General features: G+C 54.6%; 1 protein-coding gene across 1 annotated transcript; it reads left to right on the top strand.

Moving 5' to 3' along the window:
• On the top strand, window positions 1–16,497 carry HPN (hepsin). Its single transcript, XM_074369816.1, has 13 exons — window positions 1–185; window positions 757–826; window positions 6,158–6,259; window positions 6,344–6,385; window positions 11,593–11,722; window positions 11,803–11,925; window positions 12,082–12,122; window positions 12,371–12,536; window positions 12,638–12,828; window positions 15,166–15,261; window positions 15,454–15,596; window positions 15,779–15,943; window positions 16,152–16,497. The coding sequence occupies exons 2-13, from the start codon at window positions 811–813 to the stop codon at window positions 16,188–16,190; spliced, it is 1,254 nt and encodes a 417-aa protein (XP_074225917.1). The 5' UTR covers window positions 1–185; window positions 757–810; the 3' UTR covers window positions 16,191–16,497.
• The last annotated feature ends 455 nt before the right edge of the window (window positions 16,498–16,952 follow it).

Raw genomic sequence — 16,952 nt, 5'->3', positions numbered from 1 at the left:
TTGCCCAGCCCCCTCCTCCTCAGGTGAGGCAGCCAGGCCTAGCAGGCCCCACGCCGCTGCTGCTGCCGCTGCCGCTGCCTCCGGGGCCACCGCTGCGCGGGGCCACCATGCTTCTGCCCAGGCCTGGAGACTGACCCTAAACCGGCACCATCTCTCAGCTCCGTCCCCACCTGCTGGACCCCAGGGTAAGAACCAGGGTCCTCAGTTTCAGTCCTCAGGACATGGGTCCCCTCACCTGCACCCAACCTCATACCCTACCTCCCAGTAGAGTGGCTCCCAGGGCCCCCAAGAGTGGGCTGTCTGTCTGACTTCTCCCCAAGGACCTTGGAGTTGTAGCCCCACTTCTTCAGACTCCAAGATCAGGCCCCAGTCTCCTCCCTCAGACCCAGAAGACCAGGCCCCCATGCCCCTCCTCCCTCATAGAAAGGGTGCTGGCCCCCATCCCTCTCTTCCCAGGACTCAGGAGGTGAGGCCCCCAGCTGTCCTCCCTCAGACCCAGGAGCTCAGACCCTCATTCCCCTCCTCACCCAGGCCCAGGCATGGGGTCCCTCAACCCTGCAAATCCAGGCACCCCCGCTGGCTACTGGTCAGACACTGACCCCATCCTTGAACCCAGCCCAATCTGTGTCCGTGATCACTGCGTGTTCTGGCCAGGGCCCAGTCCCTCCTGCCTCCCTGGATGGGCGCCTGGGACTTGGGGGCACTGGGGCTGGGCTGGGCTCCCCAGGCCCTGCCTCCCTGCTCATCTCCCCACAGGTCCCACCCCGGCCCAGGAGGTCAGCCGGGGAATCATTAACTAGAGGCCGTGACATGGCGGAGAAGGAGGGTGAGTCCCCTTTCCCTGACTTGGGCTCTACCTGGCGCCCCTCCCTCTGTGCTCTCTTCCATCTGCCCCCTCAGAGACCCCTGTCTCTGGTACCCCTCCTGGGCCCATCCCCACCCACTTCTGAAGCCTCCTCCACCCGATTAACTATTAACCAAATTTTCTGTGGGGCTGTGCCGTCCCCTGCCTCCCTGCCAGGGCATATGACCTTCCTGGCTCCTTGCCTCAGTTTCCCCTCATTCCCCAGCGATTTCTCAGCTAACCTTGGACCTGGCCTCGACCTGGGGCCAAGGCAAGCAGACTAGCTATCACCATTAAGGACACAGACTCTGGAGTCGAGTGCACAGGCCTGCGTTTGAATCTGCTTCTGCCACTTTTTTTTACTGTGCAATCTTGTGAAAGTCTGTTGTTTCTCTGGGCTTCAGTTTCCCGCTGGGTCAGGCATGGATCCTAATGCTGTCGCTTACCTACGCGAGGTTGTTGGGAGCATGGAACACACGTGAGGCACCAGTGTGGGGCTCAGCGTGTAAGACACATCATGCCATGTGCCAGAGCTGTCACGACAGAGGTCGGCTTGGAGTCCCACGGACCCAAGAGCCCCACCAATTCCTGACATTCTTCACACTGTGGGTGGATGAGCAGAGGGAGGACTTTGGACTTGACCTGGATGGATGGAGAGGAGAGAGACAACAGAGAAACCACTCCCCGGTGTGGCAGGCACTTGAGGGCTTGTGGAAGCCCCTGGCTGGGGCTCCAGACAGCCTGGCTCTCTCTCAGCCTCCTCCACACTTGGGAGCCTGGAGGGGCCCGGCTAAGGGTGGCCTTTCCTTCCCGCCCTCCCCAGCTGAGGCTGACTCCCTCTCTTCTTCCTGGAGCCAGGCTAGCTGGGTTCGGCCCCAGGCAGTAGCAGTTTCTAGCTGTGTGTCCCTGGGCAAGCAGCTCACTCTCTCTAGGCCTCGTTTCTTCCTCTGAAAAACAGAGACAGGGCTAACAGCGCACAGCTCGCAGGGTGGTGTGAGGATTTAAATGCCATGATTAGGAGGAAGCGTGGAGTGTGTTGGTGGACACGATCAGCATGGATCTCTGGCCTCCTGGAGTCTCAGCATAGTTGGCAAATCAGACCCCAGACCATTCAGCTGAGGCCCAGAGTAACCGGTCTCCCAGGGACTCAGGAGAAGGCCCTGCGCTCTTGCTGAGCAGATGGGCTGCAGAGCCCTGCACCTTGGTGATGATTCCTCCCCGGAGCCAACTGAAGGGAGTCACCAGGCCTGGGGCCTACAGGTGAATGAAAGAAAAGCAGAGAGTGCCCAGAAGGGTGGCCAGAGCCTGGCCTGGGGACAGAGAGAACCGAGGCGCACTGGGCTCCAGCGCACCCCCAGGCAGCCCGGGCCGGGTCGTGGCGGGTAGTCCTGCAGTCTTGTCAGACCTGGACATGGAGGCTGAAAAGTTCTGGTGCTGCGCTTACTTGCTGGGTGACCCGGGGTAGGTGGCTGCACCTCTCTGGTCCTCCTTGCCTCGTCTGTAAACCAGGGATGGTGATTATGATACCGTCCTCATTAACAGTTGCAAGGATTTCAGGAAACTGCAGGACGGGGTTTGGACAGGGCTAGGGTTGGCATGCGCTTCTGAGAGCCGTTGTGGCTGCGGTTGTGCTAATGTTTGTGTCACCATTCTGCTGTTGAAGTACATATGCCCAAGGCCAGGTTCTTGTTGCTCCCTAGGGACTCAGACTCGGGAAAGGTGACATCTGAGTTGACACACAGGATGAGGAGAGAGTAGGTAGGTACGTCCGGCAGAGGGAGAAGCAAGGCTGACAGCTGGGGGTGACAGACTGCTAGGTGTGCAGTGCAGTGCAATGGCCAGTAGATAATTCAGTATTTCTGGGGGTAAAGTTGGAAAAGGAGCCGGGAGGGTGATGAAGTGTGCAAACTGGACCAAGGAAGGTCTAGACCAAGGTAAGCAGCAGGCTGATGCCTGGGCGGTGCTGGGTCTCTCCACGAGATGGCGCTGGTGGTTATTCTTTGTTTCTGTTTTCTAACCTGTATTTTACAAGTCCTGTGGTTTTGGTTGCTTTGGGGAAGCTCTATCAGTTCTCTGATAAGGATCCCTATGGCTATCTGGGAATTTGATGGAAAATGTTCAACCCCCCAAATCTCTAATAGCCATGTTTATATCATACAGGGATTGGTACCATGGTCCTGAGGGTCTTAGCCTCTGTCCTGGGGGTCACTGGGGAGTCATGGAGGGTCCTAGGTAAAGAAGGGACAGGTTGGATTTGGTGTTTAGGAAGAGGCCCTAGGCTTCCGTGTGGAGGCTGGACCAGGAGAGAATGAACCCAGGGGTTGGATGGGGCAGGGGGGAGGGAAGGAGAGAGCTGAAAGGGGGACACTCCGAAGGCCTGTAACTGTGGGGAGAGTGAGGCGTCCTACAGATAAGGGACAGTCCTGAGGATAAGGGCCTCTGAGACGGGACCTGGGGATTTGGGGGGACACTGAGGCCAGTATGGGACATGGGAGGTGTGAGGGACCTATGGGATTCTAAGAGGCTGCAGGACCCCTGATCTGGGACTAAGGAGAGTCCCAGAAAAGGGAAACAGGCTGTGGGTGTGGGTAGGATAGACAGGAGCTGGGAGGCATGAGGGTGAGGAGGCCATGGCCACCCTGTGAACCCCAGATTTCAAGGAGTGTGTGGAGGATCAAAGGGATGGAAAAGTAGGAGGTGAATCAGGGTCAGGCGGTGTCCCCGAGGTCAGATGAAGAGAGACTTTTGTTCAGGAAGTTGGAGTTGGGTACGTTGAGGAGAGACATGGAGCTGTCAGTTGAGTGGAGTTTTAGAGACAAGGAGCCAAAGACATCACTTGTGAGGGTTTTGTAGCCACATGGTGGGGGCAGACGAACTGTCCTTTGGGAAGACAAGGGCTGCTTAGTGGCCCCAGAGGAGCAGAGTCAGAGCCTCAGGGAGGTCGGGGGCTTATTCAGCCCTATCCGCCCCCAAAGAATCACACAAAGATGCTGCCTCTTACACAGTGAGCACCCTTCCTGCCTCAGCAAAGGTACGCAGTGAGGACTCCTCTCACCCTGGGGACCCAGAGCAAGATACTTCCTGTCCCACCAGAGGCACCTGTTTGGGGGGTGCCCGAAGTCCCCTGAACCAGAGGGCTTGGAAGCAGGTTCTTCCTCTTACCCTAAGAGACACGGGGTGACAATGCTTCCCACTCCGGCAGAGGAACCAGAGCCTCTAGCCTGGGCTCTGAGTGGCCCAAAGCTCTGGCAGGCATATCTGAAAACAAAGGAACCAGGACTGGCCTGATGGCTCGGGGAGTGATGACCTCCCACTGGAGCGGGAAGATGGCTGGGGCCTCGGTGGGGACTGGGCCTAAGAGGCCCCCTCAGGGAGACAGTGGAGGGTAAGGGGGTCAGCCAGCAGGGGTGGGACCGGGCTGGCCCCCTGGGGCCTCTGGAGGGAGGAGTGCCCCAGGGAAACGGCTGAGCTCTCAAATTCTGAAGACACCCAGACAATGGCCATCCCAGGTCCTACGAGGATGGCAGTCCTTCCAGGCACTGGCCTGGCCCTGTGCCCATAGCCGTACTTCCACGACACAGATGGGAGAGCTGGGTGGTCCTGCAGCCCAGGTGGGCCTTGCAGATGCTGAGAGAAGTCAGGCGCATACCCGGCCTGGCAAAGGCTCTCACCTGCCCTTTCTCTTTGGCTGTCCCACAGTCCCTAGCAAATGGGCCCCCGTTGCACTTGAGAATCAAATCCCTCTTCCCCTCAGGCTGCCAGGCTTCCCCAGCTGGCCCCAACCTTGGCCCCACTGCCTTCCCAAAACTCATGCCTCTCTGGCCACATCCATGGCCTCTCTCACCGTCTCACACATGACATTTATTCTTGCCTCAAGGCCTTTGTCTGCGCTGTCCTCTCTGCCCGCTGTGCCCTTCCATGAGAAGTCTTTGCCCAGCTGGCCTCACCCTTCTGGTCTCAGCTTAAAAGTCACTTTGGGGGGAGGCCCTCACTGAGCACCTGCTGCCCTCAACCTGCATTATTTTCTTCATAGACTCTGCCACCGTCTGGAAATGATCAAGTTCATTTCCTTGTTCACTTACTTATGTCTCCCTCTCACTTTATGCCCATGAGAATGTGGGTGTCATGAGAACCAGCATCTCATCTGTCTTCTTAGGGGATGAGTCCCCGGAGCCTAGAATGGTGCCAGGGACACAGTGGATGCTCAGTAGGATAACGAACGATTAAAGCCACATTTTACTGAGGGGAAAACAGGTCCAGAGAGGTGAAGGGAGTTGCCCAGGGCCACACAGCTCTGATGATTTGCAAGCATTTATTGAGAACTTGTTATCTGCCAAGTACTACAGCACAGGGAGGGGCAGCATGGCTTAGTGGTTATACACTTGGGCCCCAGCACCAAATCTACCCACCGTTCAGGATTCAGCACTGCCTCCTCCTGACTGAGTCATTTTAGGCAGGTGACACCACTTCTCTGAGCCTCGGTTTTCCCTGTCTGAAAAATGGGAATCTTCACAGAGATAAGGACTGAGTAAGAACGTGCAGTGCTGGGCACATAAAGCATCTGATAAGAGTTTGGCTATGATTATGTTTAAAAAGAAATTTAAAGTATTATCTTTGAAGGTGAGTGCTAGGTGGACACCCATAAAATAGATGAGGAGGCTGAGGCTCAAAGAGATGATGCCACCGGCCCAAGGTCCCAGATAGGAGTGGATAAGGCCAATATTTTTAAGTGAGGCTGGAAATTTCCAAATTTAGGTTCTCAGCCTCCAAGGGCAAATTTGACCTTGGAGCTGGGTCCTCTGGGAGAGCTCTGGTTTTGGTGGGTTCCCAGGGACAGGGTCTGGAACAGCAGAGAGAATTGAGGCAGTGAGGAAATGCCAACAGCAGGGATGAGAGCTGCCAAGAGGGCAAAGGTCAGGGGTCACAGCCCCCAAGAGGCTCCAAGAACCTCTGGGAAATTGAGCAGAAGTGAGAGGTCTAAGAAAAGGCACAATGTGACAAGGGAGAAAAGAAGGGCCACTTCAAGGGAGGAGAAATCCTTTACGTGCCAGGAGAGGAGGCTGGGAAGGTGGCAGCTGTCCCAGCCACGCCCCTTCCCAGCTGGAACCCGTTGGGGGCTGGACACCTGGTCGTCCTCACTGCAGGGGAGGGATGGCCCTGACAACTGCTCAGCCCCAGGAACCGGGCCCAGGACCCGGCAGGCTCAGGCATGCTAAGTTAGCCCTGGGGGGCAGGGCAGAGCTGGTCCCCTGCCCAAATCCTGCTACAGTGAGGACAGACCTGGCGGTGGCCCCAGCACAGTGTCTGTTGCAGGTGGCCGGACTGTGCCGTGCTGCTCTGGACCCAAGGTGGCAGCTCTCACTGTGGGGACCGTGCTGCTCCTGACAGGCATCGGGGCGGCGTCCTGGGCCATTGGTGAGAGTGGCTCCCTGCGCCTCTACCCTCCCCTGCCCCCTGCGGCCCCCAGCCTGCCTGCCCTCACCTCTGCCTTCTCTGCAGTGACCGTTCTACTCAGGAGCGAGCAGGAGCCACTGTATCCAGGTGAGTAGATTAGGCGGGGACCCTCTGGGGAGCCCCCACAGAAACCCGTACCTGGTGGGAACCCAATGAAAGGATTTTTGAATAAATGCACAAACGCCTGCAGAAATGCTGCTGGTGCTCATACACTCACATCACGGGCCTGCCCTGGACCACATGCTGCCCTGAGCACCTCGTTTATCTAACCTAGTGTTTTTCAGACTCTAAATGTGTTGCCCATTAGTGCATCATGAAATTAAATTAGTGAGTTGAATACCATATTTTTAAAAGTCTGATGATGATTAAATTAAAATAGCAGAGTGCATCTCTCTCAGTAAGAAAGAGCTTTGTTCATCTTTCTTTTGGTTTTATGAGAGTGGGACTGTTATTCTCTCCATTTTCCAGAGGGGGAAACTGAGGCTTAAAGCAATGCAATAGTTTGCCCCAGAAAACAGAAGGTCAGGGTGACATCATAACGTAGACTGTCTCTTACTGCGGAGTGTGATCAAAACGTGTTTGAGAGGTGCTGGATGAATTCAGTGAACTTCCCAGCTCTCCTCGGAGGTAGCTGCTGTCATTATCCCCGTTTACAGATATGGAAAGTGAGGACCAGAGAGGACATGCTGCTGATGAATGATGGGGCCAGAAATTGCCCTTAGATGTGATTGGTAGAGATTGTCGGCAGGCAGGTGGGAAGGAAAGGCAGGTGGGAAGGAAAGGCCACATGAACAAATAGATGCAGAAACTGTGGAATGAATGAATACTTCCCCAATGCCACCTCCAACCTGCCATTCCACGGCCCAGGGCAGCAGGAAGAAGGAGGAAGTTGTGTGATGGGATGTATTTTTCACTCCCAGAAGCCTCATCTAGTTCCATTAAAAACTCAGCTCACATTAAGAGAAGAAATGAACAGATCAACAACAGGGTCCTACTGTTTAGCACAGGGAACTATATTCAATATCTTGTAATAGCCGACAATGATAAAGAATATGAAAAAGAATGTGTCTATATGTATAACTGAATCAGTACGCTGCACACCAGAAACTAACACAACATTGTAAATCAACTATACTTCGATTTAAAAAAAGAGAGAAGAAATGAACATCCAGACCAGGAAAGCCAACATCAAGGTCAACTACCATAGCCCGCACTCAGAGAGTATTAGTCTGTGCCAGGCACAAGCCTCAGGGCTTTGCAGATGTTCATTCATTAAATCCTCACCACTGCCCATTTTAATATGGGGAAATGAGGCATGGAAAAACCAAGTGACTTGCCCCAGGTCACTGGGATCGGGACCCAGGCAGCCTGGATCCGGCCCTTGTGTAGAACACTATCCTCTATTGTTTTTCAAGAAACAGCCGCAGGCGTTGCCATAGTGACAGCTAACACATGCAGGGCCCTGGCTGCAACCTTTGCACAACAGCCCTGTGAACTTGGGGCTGTTGTCATCACCCTGATTTTGCAGTTGGGGTAAACTGAGGCCCAGTGAAGTGGACTGACTTGTCCAAGCCCGCATGTCAAAAAAGTGGCAGGGTGGAGGGCTTGCATGCCTGTCGGAAGCCCCTCCATGGCTCCCTACCGCCACTGGGCTAAAATCCCAACTCCTGGCAGGTTCCAAGTCTCCTAGTGGGCCACCCCTCTCCATCCTCATCTCATGCTCACTCCCGGCGCTCTCCGGTCTCCAGCCCACAGGCTGCTGTCAGGCCCTCAGCCTTTGCTCACTACCCCCTTTCCCACTCACATCCTGAGGCCAGTTTCAGGGTCCTGCACCATCACTGAGCTGACGGTGAGCTGAGGCTCACACCTGTCCTGCCCTCTCTAAGTCTCCGTGTCCTAGTCTGGAAACTTGGGGTAAGAATCGGAGGTGGTAATGATCCACGCAACACTTGGGTTTCAACCAACTTTGTTACCATTGGCTTTGGCATCTCACACTTCAGGTTTTAACTTTCCTGAGCGAGGCCTTTCGGCCCCCAGACTCTATGCTTCCCCTACCCTATAGGCCACCCTGTCACCCTTAGGAAAACTCCTCACGCTCCCCATCCATCATTTATTCCTGGTGAATTTCAGGAGGGCAGAGGCATTTATTTTTACTGCCCCCGGACAGTGTCCAGTGCACAGTAGATACTGAGGAATCTCTGCTGAATGAGTAGCAGGAGGACAAATCACTGAGACGAACTAACTTGTCCCACGCCTCCAGCTGGAAGGTAGCTGGGCCATGATTCAGACCAGGCTCTGGCCAATGCCAGTACCCTGCCCTTCCATTGTACTTGGGGTTTTCAAAAACACTGGGAAATTCCGAAACAAACAAACAAAAACAGCCCAGAAACGATATTCCCCACCTCATTTTTCTGGGATTTTCACATCTCTAAATATATCAGATGAGTTGGTAAGCAAACCAGGTGACCCAGAACATACTTTGCATTGCTTAAAATAATACAAATAAGAATAAAGAGTTCCAAAGTGAGAAACAGTGGCACAGGATGTAGCTTTAAAAATACTTGGAGGGGGCATTTGATAATCCGTCCTCCCTCCCTCTCCCCTCCCTCCAAATACATCCATAAAGTGATAGTTCTTTCCTAAAACCTCATACTTTCTGGAAATCACATTTCTGGAGCCCTTAGAAGTCATTTAACAATAAGAATTCATTCCCACCCTCCCTTAGTGTTTCAAACCCCAAGTCTTGGTGTGGGAACTTAGGAGAAGGTGGGTACCACCCAGCAGAGATGCCCAGCATCCCCTGTCCTGACCTGGGAGCAGGAGGCCATGACTAAGGCAAGCCAGCCAGAAAGCTGCTAGTCTGGGCTGAGGGTGAGTATATTTGGGCTGGGGGGCAGGTAAGGGTCAGTGTGAGACCCATGGAAAGAGCAGGGAGTATACAGGTCAGCAGGCCTGTATTCAAATCCTGGCTTTGCCTGTTCTTAGCTGTATCCCCCCAGGCAAGTATATCCTCTCCAAGGCTCAGTTTCCCCAACTGCAAGATGAGCTTAGAAATGATCTCTACCTCCCATGATGGTTGTGGGACTCCAGCTGTGACACATAGCATGGGGTCAGCCCACTGACACCTCCAGGAAACATAATAGCCTGTGTTATTATTACTGTGTTATTATTTTTAACCTTAAGGAGGAAAGTCACTTGAGAGGCTGTCTAGGGCAATGTTAAAAGCCTGGGGTTTGAAGTCACTCAGGCCTGAATGCAGATCCTCTCTCTGCCTGTCTCTGTCTTCAGCAGGACAGGGTTCTCCCTGGAAGTCCTGCCTCCCTTTGTCCAGATCTGTGATGAGGTGGGCAGACCACTCAGCTGGAGTGTGGCCTCGCCAAGTTCTTCCTAAGAGGATGCAAAATTGAGTTTGCACCAGATTCACTTTCCTAGAATGTGCTCTCTGAATACCAGCCATGCAGGCGGCTCAGGAGAAAAGGGGTTCACAGTTGATCTTTCCCCAAGCCTACTCCTCCCCCACTTCCCCATCTCGGCCAACAGCAGCGCCATCCTTCCAGTGGCTCAGGCTAAACACCTTGGAATTGCCCTCGACCCCTCTTTCCCTCACACCCACCTCCAGTCTCTTTGAGCTCCATCTACAGACTCTGTCTAGAATCTAAACACTGCATCCCCACTGCCCCTGCTCAGGCCCAGCCTCCATCCTCTCCCTCCTGGACCATCACACAGCCTCCTCCCTGGTCTCCCTGCTCCCATCCCCACCCTCTATAGTCTGTATCCCACACACAGCCAGGGGGAGCCTGTGAACCCCTAAGTCAGATCAGGGACCTCCTGGCTCAGAGCCCGCCCCTGGCTACACCTCACTCCTGGGAAAAGCCAAATCGTCTTTTCTCCCATCTCCCCCGACACCCCCCACACCCCCCTTCTTGGAATCTTTGCACTTGCAGTTCCCTTGGCCCAATTCTCTGTTCCTCACCTGTCTTCATGACTCTCTTCCTCACCTCCTTCAGATCTGTGCTTGCATACCACCTGCTCAGCGAAGCTTTCCCTGCGCACCCATTGGCAGTGCAACCTCTCCACCCCCAACACCAGCACTCCCTTGTCTCTGCCAATCTTGATTTCTCTCCCTGGCCCCTTCTTTTGTGACACACCTATTTTACTTCTCTGTCCCATTCGTTATTCATCTCATCTATTGGCCTTGGAGCTCCGCAGAGCTTGGGGTTTTGTCTGATTTGTTCATTGCCCAAAATAGAGCCTGGTACATACTGAGTGTCTGCTAAATGTAAATAAATACACCAAAGGGCTGTGACTTGGCTTAGGGTCCTCTGGCCATGTGTGAGAAGCAGCCTGTGAGGGGCTGAGGGGGGCATCACTTGTCAACACAGTAAGCCCCAGGCATGATGGATTCCCCATAAACTCTCTCCAGCCTGCCTGTGTATCTCCACCCTACTTCTTCTCTTTTTTTTTAACCGGTGTCTGTCTCACCCACCCATAGACTTTGGCTTGGTGAGGGCACAGCCCAGGGCTTTCTTGGTCATCTTTACCTCCCCAGCATCACCCTACACAGGACTGGGCATGGAGGATGTGTCTAGTTAACACTTGCTGAATGAACAGATGAATGAATACTGCATCCTCTGCTAGGAGAATTATCGTGCAATTTAGTGTGTATTCAAGGCTCTGACAAGTCCTCCAGAAAGGATAGATTTTTTTTTAAGCTTGTAGGAAATCTATTTAAATATTTTGGCAATGTGATGTGTTAGTGAAGGGTCTTCAGGCTGCAGAAGACAAAAGGAAAAACTAAGAAACTGGCTAAACAAAAAGAGAAATGATTAACTCACTTAAGTAACAATTCTGGGTGTTCTTCAGGCCTGATCCATTAAGAGACTTTAAAAATGTTATCAGAAATCTCTTGGCCTTCTCTATGTAGGCTTATTTTTCCCCTCCTAGGGGCAAAGATGGGCCCCAGTAGATCCAGCTCGCATGCCATTCTCCTGGGAACTTGGTTAAAACAGTTGCCCTCCTTCCAAATGTCTCAGCAAAGCTCCAGATTTCCAGCTCCCGGGCCGCCAGCTCAGGAATCCTGGTGGTGGGAAGAAGCCCCCGGGTTCCAGTGAGGCAGCCAGTCCCAGGATCCAGCTCGAGTCCTGGGCCCTTACAGACGCAGTCAGGGATGTGGGGGACCCTGGGTGCTCCGATCCGGCCTTTGGCGCCTCAAGACTAGGCACTTGCGGGCGGAGAACAGGCCAGGAGGGCTCGGGCGGGGAGGCGACCCAGGCAGCCGTCCTGTCGCCCTGCAGTGCAGGTCGGCCCGTCCGATGCTCGGCTCACCGTGTTCGACGAGACGGAGGGCACGTGGCGCCTGCTGTGTTCCTCGCGCTCCAACGCCAGGGCGGCGGGGCTCAGCTGCGAGGAGATGGGCTTCCTCAGGTACTGGGGGTGGGGGGGCCCCTGTGGGTGGGGGGCGCTGGGAGTGCGGGAGGCGTGGGCCTGACTCCTCCCCCCCCCAGGGCCGTGAACCACTCGGAGCTGGACGTGCGGACGGCGGGCGCCAACGGCACGTCGGGCTTCTTCTGCGTGGACGAGGGGAGGCTGCCGCACGCGCAGAGGCTGCTCGAGGTCCTCTCCGTGTGGTGAGGAGGGCGGCGGGCGGGTGGGGCGCACACCGCGGGCCCCACAGCCCCCGGGCACCCGCACCGCGCTCCCCCCATGTGCCTTTCCTCAGTCTTAATTGGCTGATCATCCGTCTTTTGTCCCCCTCCGTGTCTCCATCCCTGCCTCTCTCACAGCGACTGTCCCCGGGGCCGTTTCCTGGCTGCCAACTGCCTAGGTGAGACCCTGGAAACTCAGAGCCCTCTTCTGAGACCCTCCCCAGGGCCAGGCCATGTACCCGTAGGTCTCCCAAAGATGGGGCTGTGTTTTCTCAGAGCCCCCCAGGGTGGGGCCATGTGCCCTCAGGTCCCCAGGGATGGAGCTGTGTCTCCTCAGACCACCCCAGGGTGGGGCCATGTCCTCTCGGACCCTTTGGGGCAGGGGGTCCCGGCCTCCCACTGCCCCCTACTGTCCCCTCTCCCACAGACTGTGGCCACAGGAAGCTGCCCGTTGATCGCATCGTGGGAGGCCAGGACACCAGCCTGGGCAGGTGGCCATGGCAAGTCAGTCTTCGCTATGACGGAGCACACCTCTGTGGGGGATCCCTGCTCTCCAGAGACTGGGTGCTGACAGCCGCCCACTGCTTCCCTGAGTGAGTGTCTCCCACACCGCTGAGAGGGGAGGCAGGGGAACGGTGAGGTGGGGGCAGCTGTACCCGGGCAAGCTGCCACCCTCCCCTCCTATCCCTGGTAGGCGGAACCGGGTCCTGTCCCGATGGCGAGTGTTTGCTGGTGCTGTGGCCCAGACCTCACCCCATGGTCTGCAGCTGGGGGTGCAGGCAGTGATCTATCATGGGGGCTATCTCCCCTTTCGGGACCCCAACAGCGAGGAGAACAGCAATGATATCGCCCTGGTCCACCTCTCCAGTGCCCTGCCCCTCACAGGTAAGTGGGGGGGGGCATCCCTGGCCTGGGGACTCTGGGGGCCGGGAGGACAGAGGAGGGGCTAGGCCATAGGAATCCATGGTGATAAGGAAGATGATCTTGAAGGGCACAAATTGGGCATTCACTAGACAGGAACAATTTGGTGCGGCCACTTTGGAAAAACCACATGGCGATTCCTCAAATAGTGAAACACGAAGTTACCATTTGGCCCAGCAGTTCCACCCCTAGGTGCATACCCCAGAGAAATGAAGACACCAAGCCACACAAAAACTAGTGCCCAATGCTCACAGCAGAGTCGTTCACAGTCGTCAAAAGATGGAAACATCTCAGATGTCCATCATCTGACCCGTGGATAAACACAATGTGTTAGATCCATACAATGGAATCATATGAGGCCTTATATAAAAAGGAATGAAGTCCTGATTCATAATACACAATGGATGACCGTTTTAAGCATTGTGCTAAGGAAGAAGTCAGACACCAAGCCACCACTAGGATTTGGGATTCCATCTGTGTGATATGTCCAGAATAGGCAAATGTGTAGAGACAGAAGGTAGATTAGTGCCTCCCCGGGGCTGGTGGTGGTGGCATGGGGCTAGGGATGTTGAGAGGTCATAGGTAAAGGGGGGGGGTGATGAAATGTCCTAAAATCAATTGTGGTGCTGTTTGCACCTTCCTCTTGCCAGGCAGGCCACTTACCTGTATCTAAAACCCCTCTAAAAACCATTGACTTGTTTCCTTGCTTTCAATGAGCAAGGCTCACCTGGGTGCCAACGTGTCTTTAACACCTCACCAACATGTGCCTTTTAGATAAGAGCAGACGGTGGGCTTCAGCTTTCAGAAGGCTACGATGGAGGAGGAGAAACAGGAGGAGGAGTAATAAGAATAAATAATAACGATTATTGATAAATGATAATGATGATGAAAGAATACAAGAATAATGATGGTGGGATGAACACTGATACTTACACACGCCTCCTGTGCGCAGGCACTGCTCTCAGCCTGTCCCAAGCATGCACTCATTTCGTTGTCACAGCCACCCGGGGAGGGTGGGTTCCCTTATGATCCTGTTTTCTTACAAGGGGAAAGGTCCCCACACAGAGAAGGTAAACAGTGCCCCCAATTTCCGCAACTGGCAAAGGCAAAGATTTGAGCCCTGGCTGCCTGGTGCTAGAATCCGTGCCTGTAAACCCCAGGCTGCACCGCCAGGGAAGTCAGTACCATTTTGTGGTTTGCATTATTCTTATTTTTATGGTTATTTTCTTTTTAATGATCCATGGAAACTGCTTTTGTGTTTCAGAGTGTGAGACATGGTTTTTTTAAAACAAAACAAACCCTTCTCTTTAGTGAATGGAGTGAGAGGGTTAAGAAGACTGAAGTGGGGGAGTATCCAGGTGGATGGGCAGGGGTGGCCTGGGTTTGAGACACACGGCTGAGGGGGAACAGCATGGGCTTTGGGATCAGGTACCTGCCAGCTCTGCGATCTTGGGCATGTGGCTTCACCTCTCCATGCCTCAGTTTCTCGCATCTGCTAGATCACTTCTGAGGGTTATTGAGACAGTGAAAAGGTGAATATGAGTCAAGAGCCATAGCCATGCCAACGCTCAGTTAATATTAACAATCATTGCTATTGTTGTTTATTACTGTTACTACTTACGCGAGCATTTCCTATTAGCCAGGCATGCTATTCAACGCTTCACCAACTTGTCATGATACCCCTCTGGGGGAAAATGATTATTCTTTCTATTTTCCACTGAGAGCCCTGAGCTCAGGCTTCACCTGCCTGAGCTGTGTCACCTGTAGGCAGGGCTGCCAGGACCTCTTGTGTGGGTTGTGCACTGCACAAGGACATTACCTCTCAGGGACGCCCTTCTTCCCATGGATAGGGTAGACTGGTGTATTTCTTATGATTTTTTGACAGGTATCTCAAGTATCTCAAGATAGGGTGCCTGTTTAAATTTCTCACACAGGCACCCTCTAGGCAAGGGCAGCTCCATGGGCCATCGTTAAGAACACAGGCTTGGAAATTGGGCCAACCTGGATTCAAATTCTGGCTTGGTCATTGACTCATTCTGAGCCTCTGGATAAGTGACATGGCCTTGTCCCCCTCTTTAAATGGGGGAGCCCCTACCTCCCTGGGCTGATGGGATAGTAGAGGAAGTGACCCAGGAGGGCACCTAGTACATAGTGAGCGCTCAGTAGAAGGCAGCTGCTGCTGTGGTTGTTGTAAAATAACAGAGGAAAGGGCGGGCACGGGGCACTGGAGCCAGCTGGACGGAGGTGTGTCCCAGGAAGAGCAGGCCAGCAGGGCCTGGACCAGCATGGTCTCTCTTACAGAATACATCCAGCCCGTGTGCCTCCCAGCTGCCGGCCAGGCCCTGGTGGACGGCAAAATCTGCACTGTGACTGGCTGGGGCAACACACAGTACTATGGTGAGTCCGGTCCTCTGCCCGTCAAGCCACCATTAGGGAGAGTCTGAACCGGGCTAGGGACGGGCAGTGGGCCTGGTTGAATGCCTCTTGGCCCCAGGGTGTAGGGACACTGAGGAGTCCCGGGGGCCACCAGGAGGGAAGGGGAGTGTGCATGCTCCCCAGCTTCGGCCAGCCTTGCCCGCACACCCCCAGGCCAGCAGGCTGGGGTACTCCAGGAGGCCCGAGTCCCCATAATCAGCAATGATGTCTGCAACGGCCCTGACTTCTACGGGAACCAGATCAAGCCCAAGATGTTCTGTGCCGGCTACCCTGAGGGTGGCATCGATGCCTGCCAGGTGAGGGACTACGGGGGGCAGCACCAGCCGCGGCCTCTCCAGGGCTGGAGACACAGGGCAGTGGGCAGATGGGCTCCCTGTCTCAGGGCCAGAAGGCTCTGTGACCATGGCCCACGGCCACCCGAGGAGGGCCTCCCGGCCAGCCATCTTGGTCTCCAGCCAGGCCTTCCTTCCCACACCAGGGCGACAGTGGTGGCCCCTTCGTGTGTGAGGACAGCATCTCTCGGATGCCACGTTGGCGGCTGTGTGGCATTGTGAGCTGGGGCACCGGCTGTGCCCTGGCCCAGAAGCCAGGCGTCTACACCAAAGTCAGTGACTTCCGGGAGTGGATCTTCCAGGCCATAAAGGTGAAATTTGGGCCCAGAAGGGAGCCAGAGGGCGGGATGGTTTGGGACTCTCAGTGGGGGAGGGGAGGCAGGGTTTTCCGGAAACCTATGCTCAGGCCTATAAGAGGGAACAGATCGCTTTCAAAGGGCTCCTGGGGAGAGGAAGTCAGTTGTGGGACTTCGGGGGAAGCCTCTCAGACCTCAGAAGCCCCTAGTTGTCTTTCCCCAGACTCACTCCGAAGCTAGCGGCATGATGACCCAGCTCTGACCTGTGGCTTCTCCTCGATGCACATGCCTCCAGGGCCTGAGCGGATCTCAGTGGCTCCAGCCCCACATGATGGGGTTCACCCTGGGCCAGGGATGGAACATTTTTCTTCTTGGGCCCAGCCCACAGGTCCAAGGATACCCTCCCTTCAAGGTCCTCTCTTCCACAGTGGCGGGCCCACTCAGCCCTGGGACCACCTGAGCCTCACCCTCCTGATCCCCATGTAAATATTGTTCTGCCGTCTGGGAACCCCCATCTAGTGCCCTTGATGACAGGATGCTCTTTAAATAATAAAAATGGTTTTGATTAATGTGGTCTCTTGAGTTTGCAAACACAAGCAGCAATGAGGACATTTTGAAGGGAGGGAAGAGAGCAATTCGGGCCTGGCACACATCAGACAGGGAGTGTGATCCTCCAATTACCACTGGCTTAAGAGAAAAGATTTTAAGTGGTTCGCTTAACTGGAATCCAGGCTTCAGGTACTGCTGGATCCAGCTGCTCAATTATTTTTCTTCAGAACTGTGCCTCATTTCCTCTCTCAATCTGCTTTTCTCTGTGTCAGCTTTATTTCTAAGCAAGTTCTCCTACAACCAGGGATAGAGATGTCCCACCAACCCACCCAAACTCTAGGCTTATGTGCCATGGACTGCCTAGCAGCCCCAGTGGAAAAAGAATGCTTCTTTCCCAATAACTACAGCAAAAATGCCCCAGGCTTGGCTCTCACAGGACAGATTTGGGTCATATGCTTGTCCTTCATCAAATCAC

Source organism: Camelus bactrianus, chromosome 9, assembly GCF_048773025.1.
Source record: "Camelus bactrianus isolate YW-2024 breed Bactrian camel chromosome 9, ASM4877302v1, whole genome shotgun sequence".
NCBI lineage: Eukaryota > Metazoa > Chordata > Mammalia > Artiodactyla > Camelidae > Camelus > Camelus bactrianus.
Note: the sequence above shows the minus strand (reverse complement) of the source record. Positions and strands in the feature narration are given on the sequence as shown.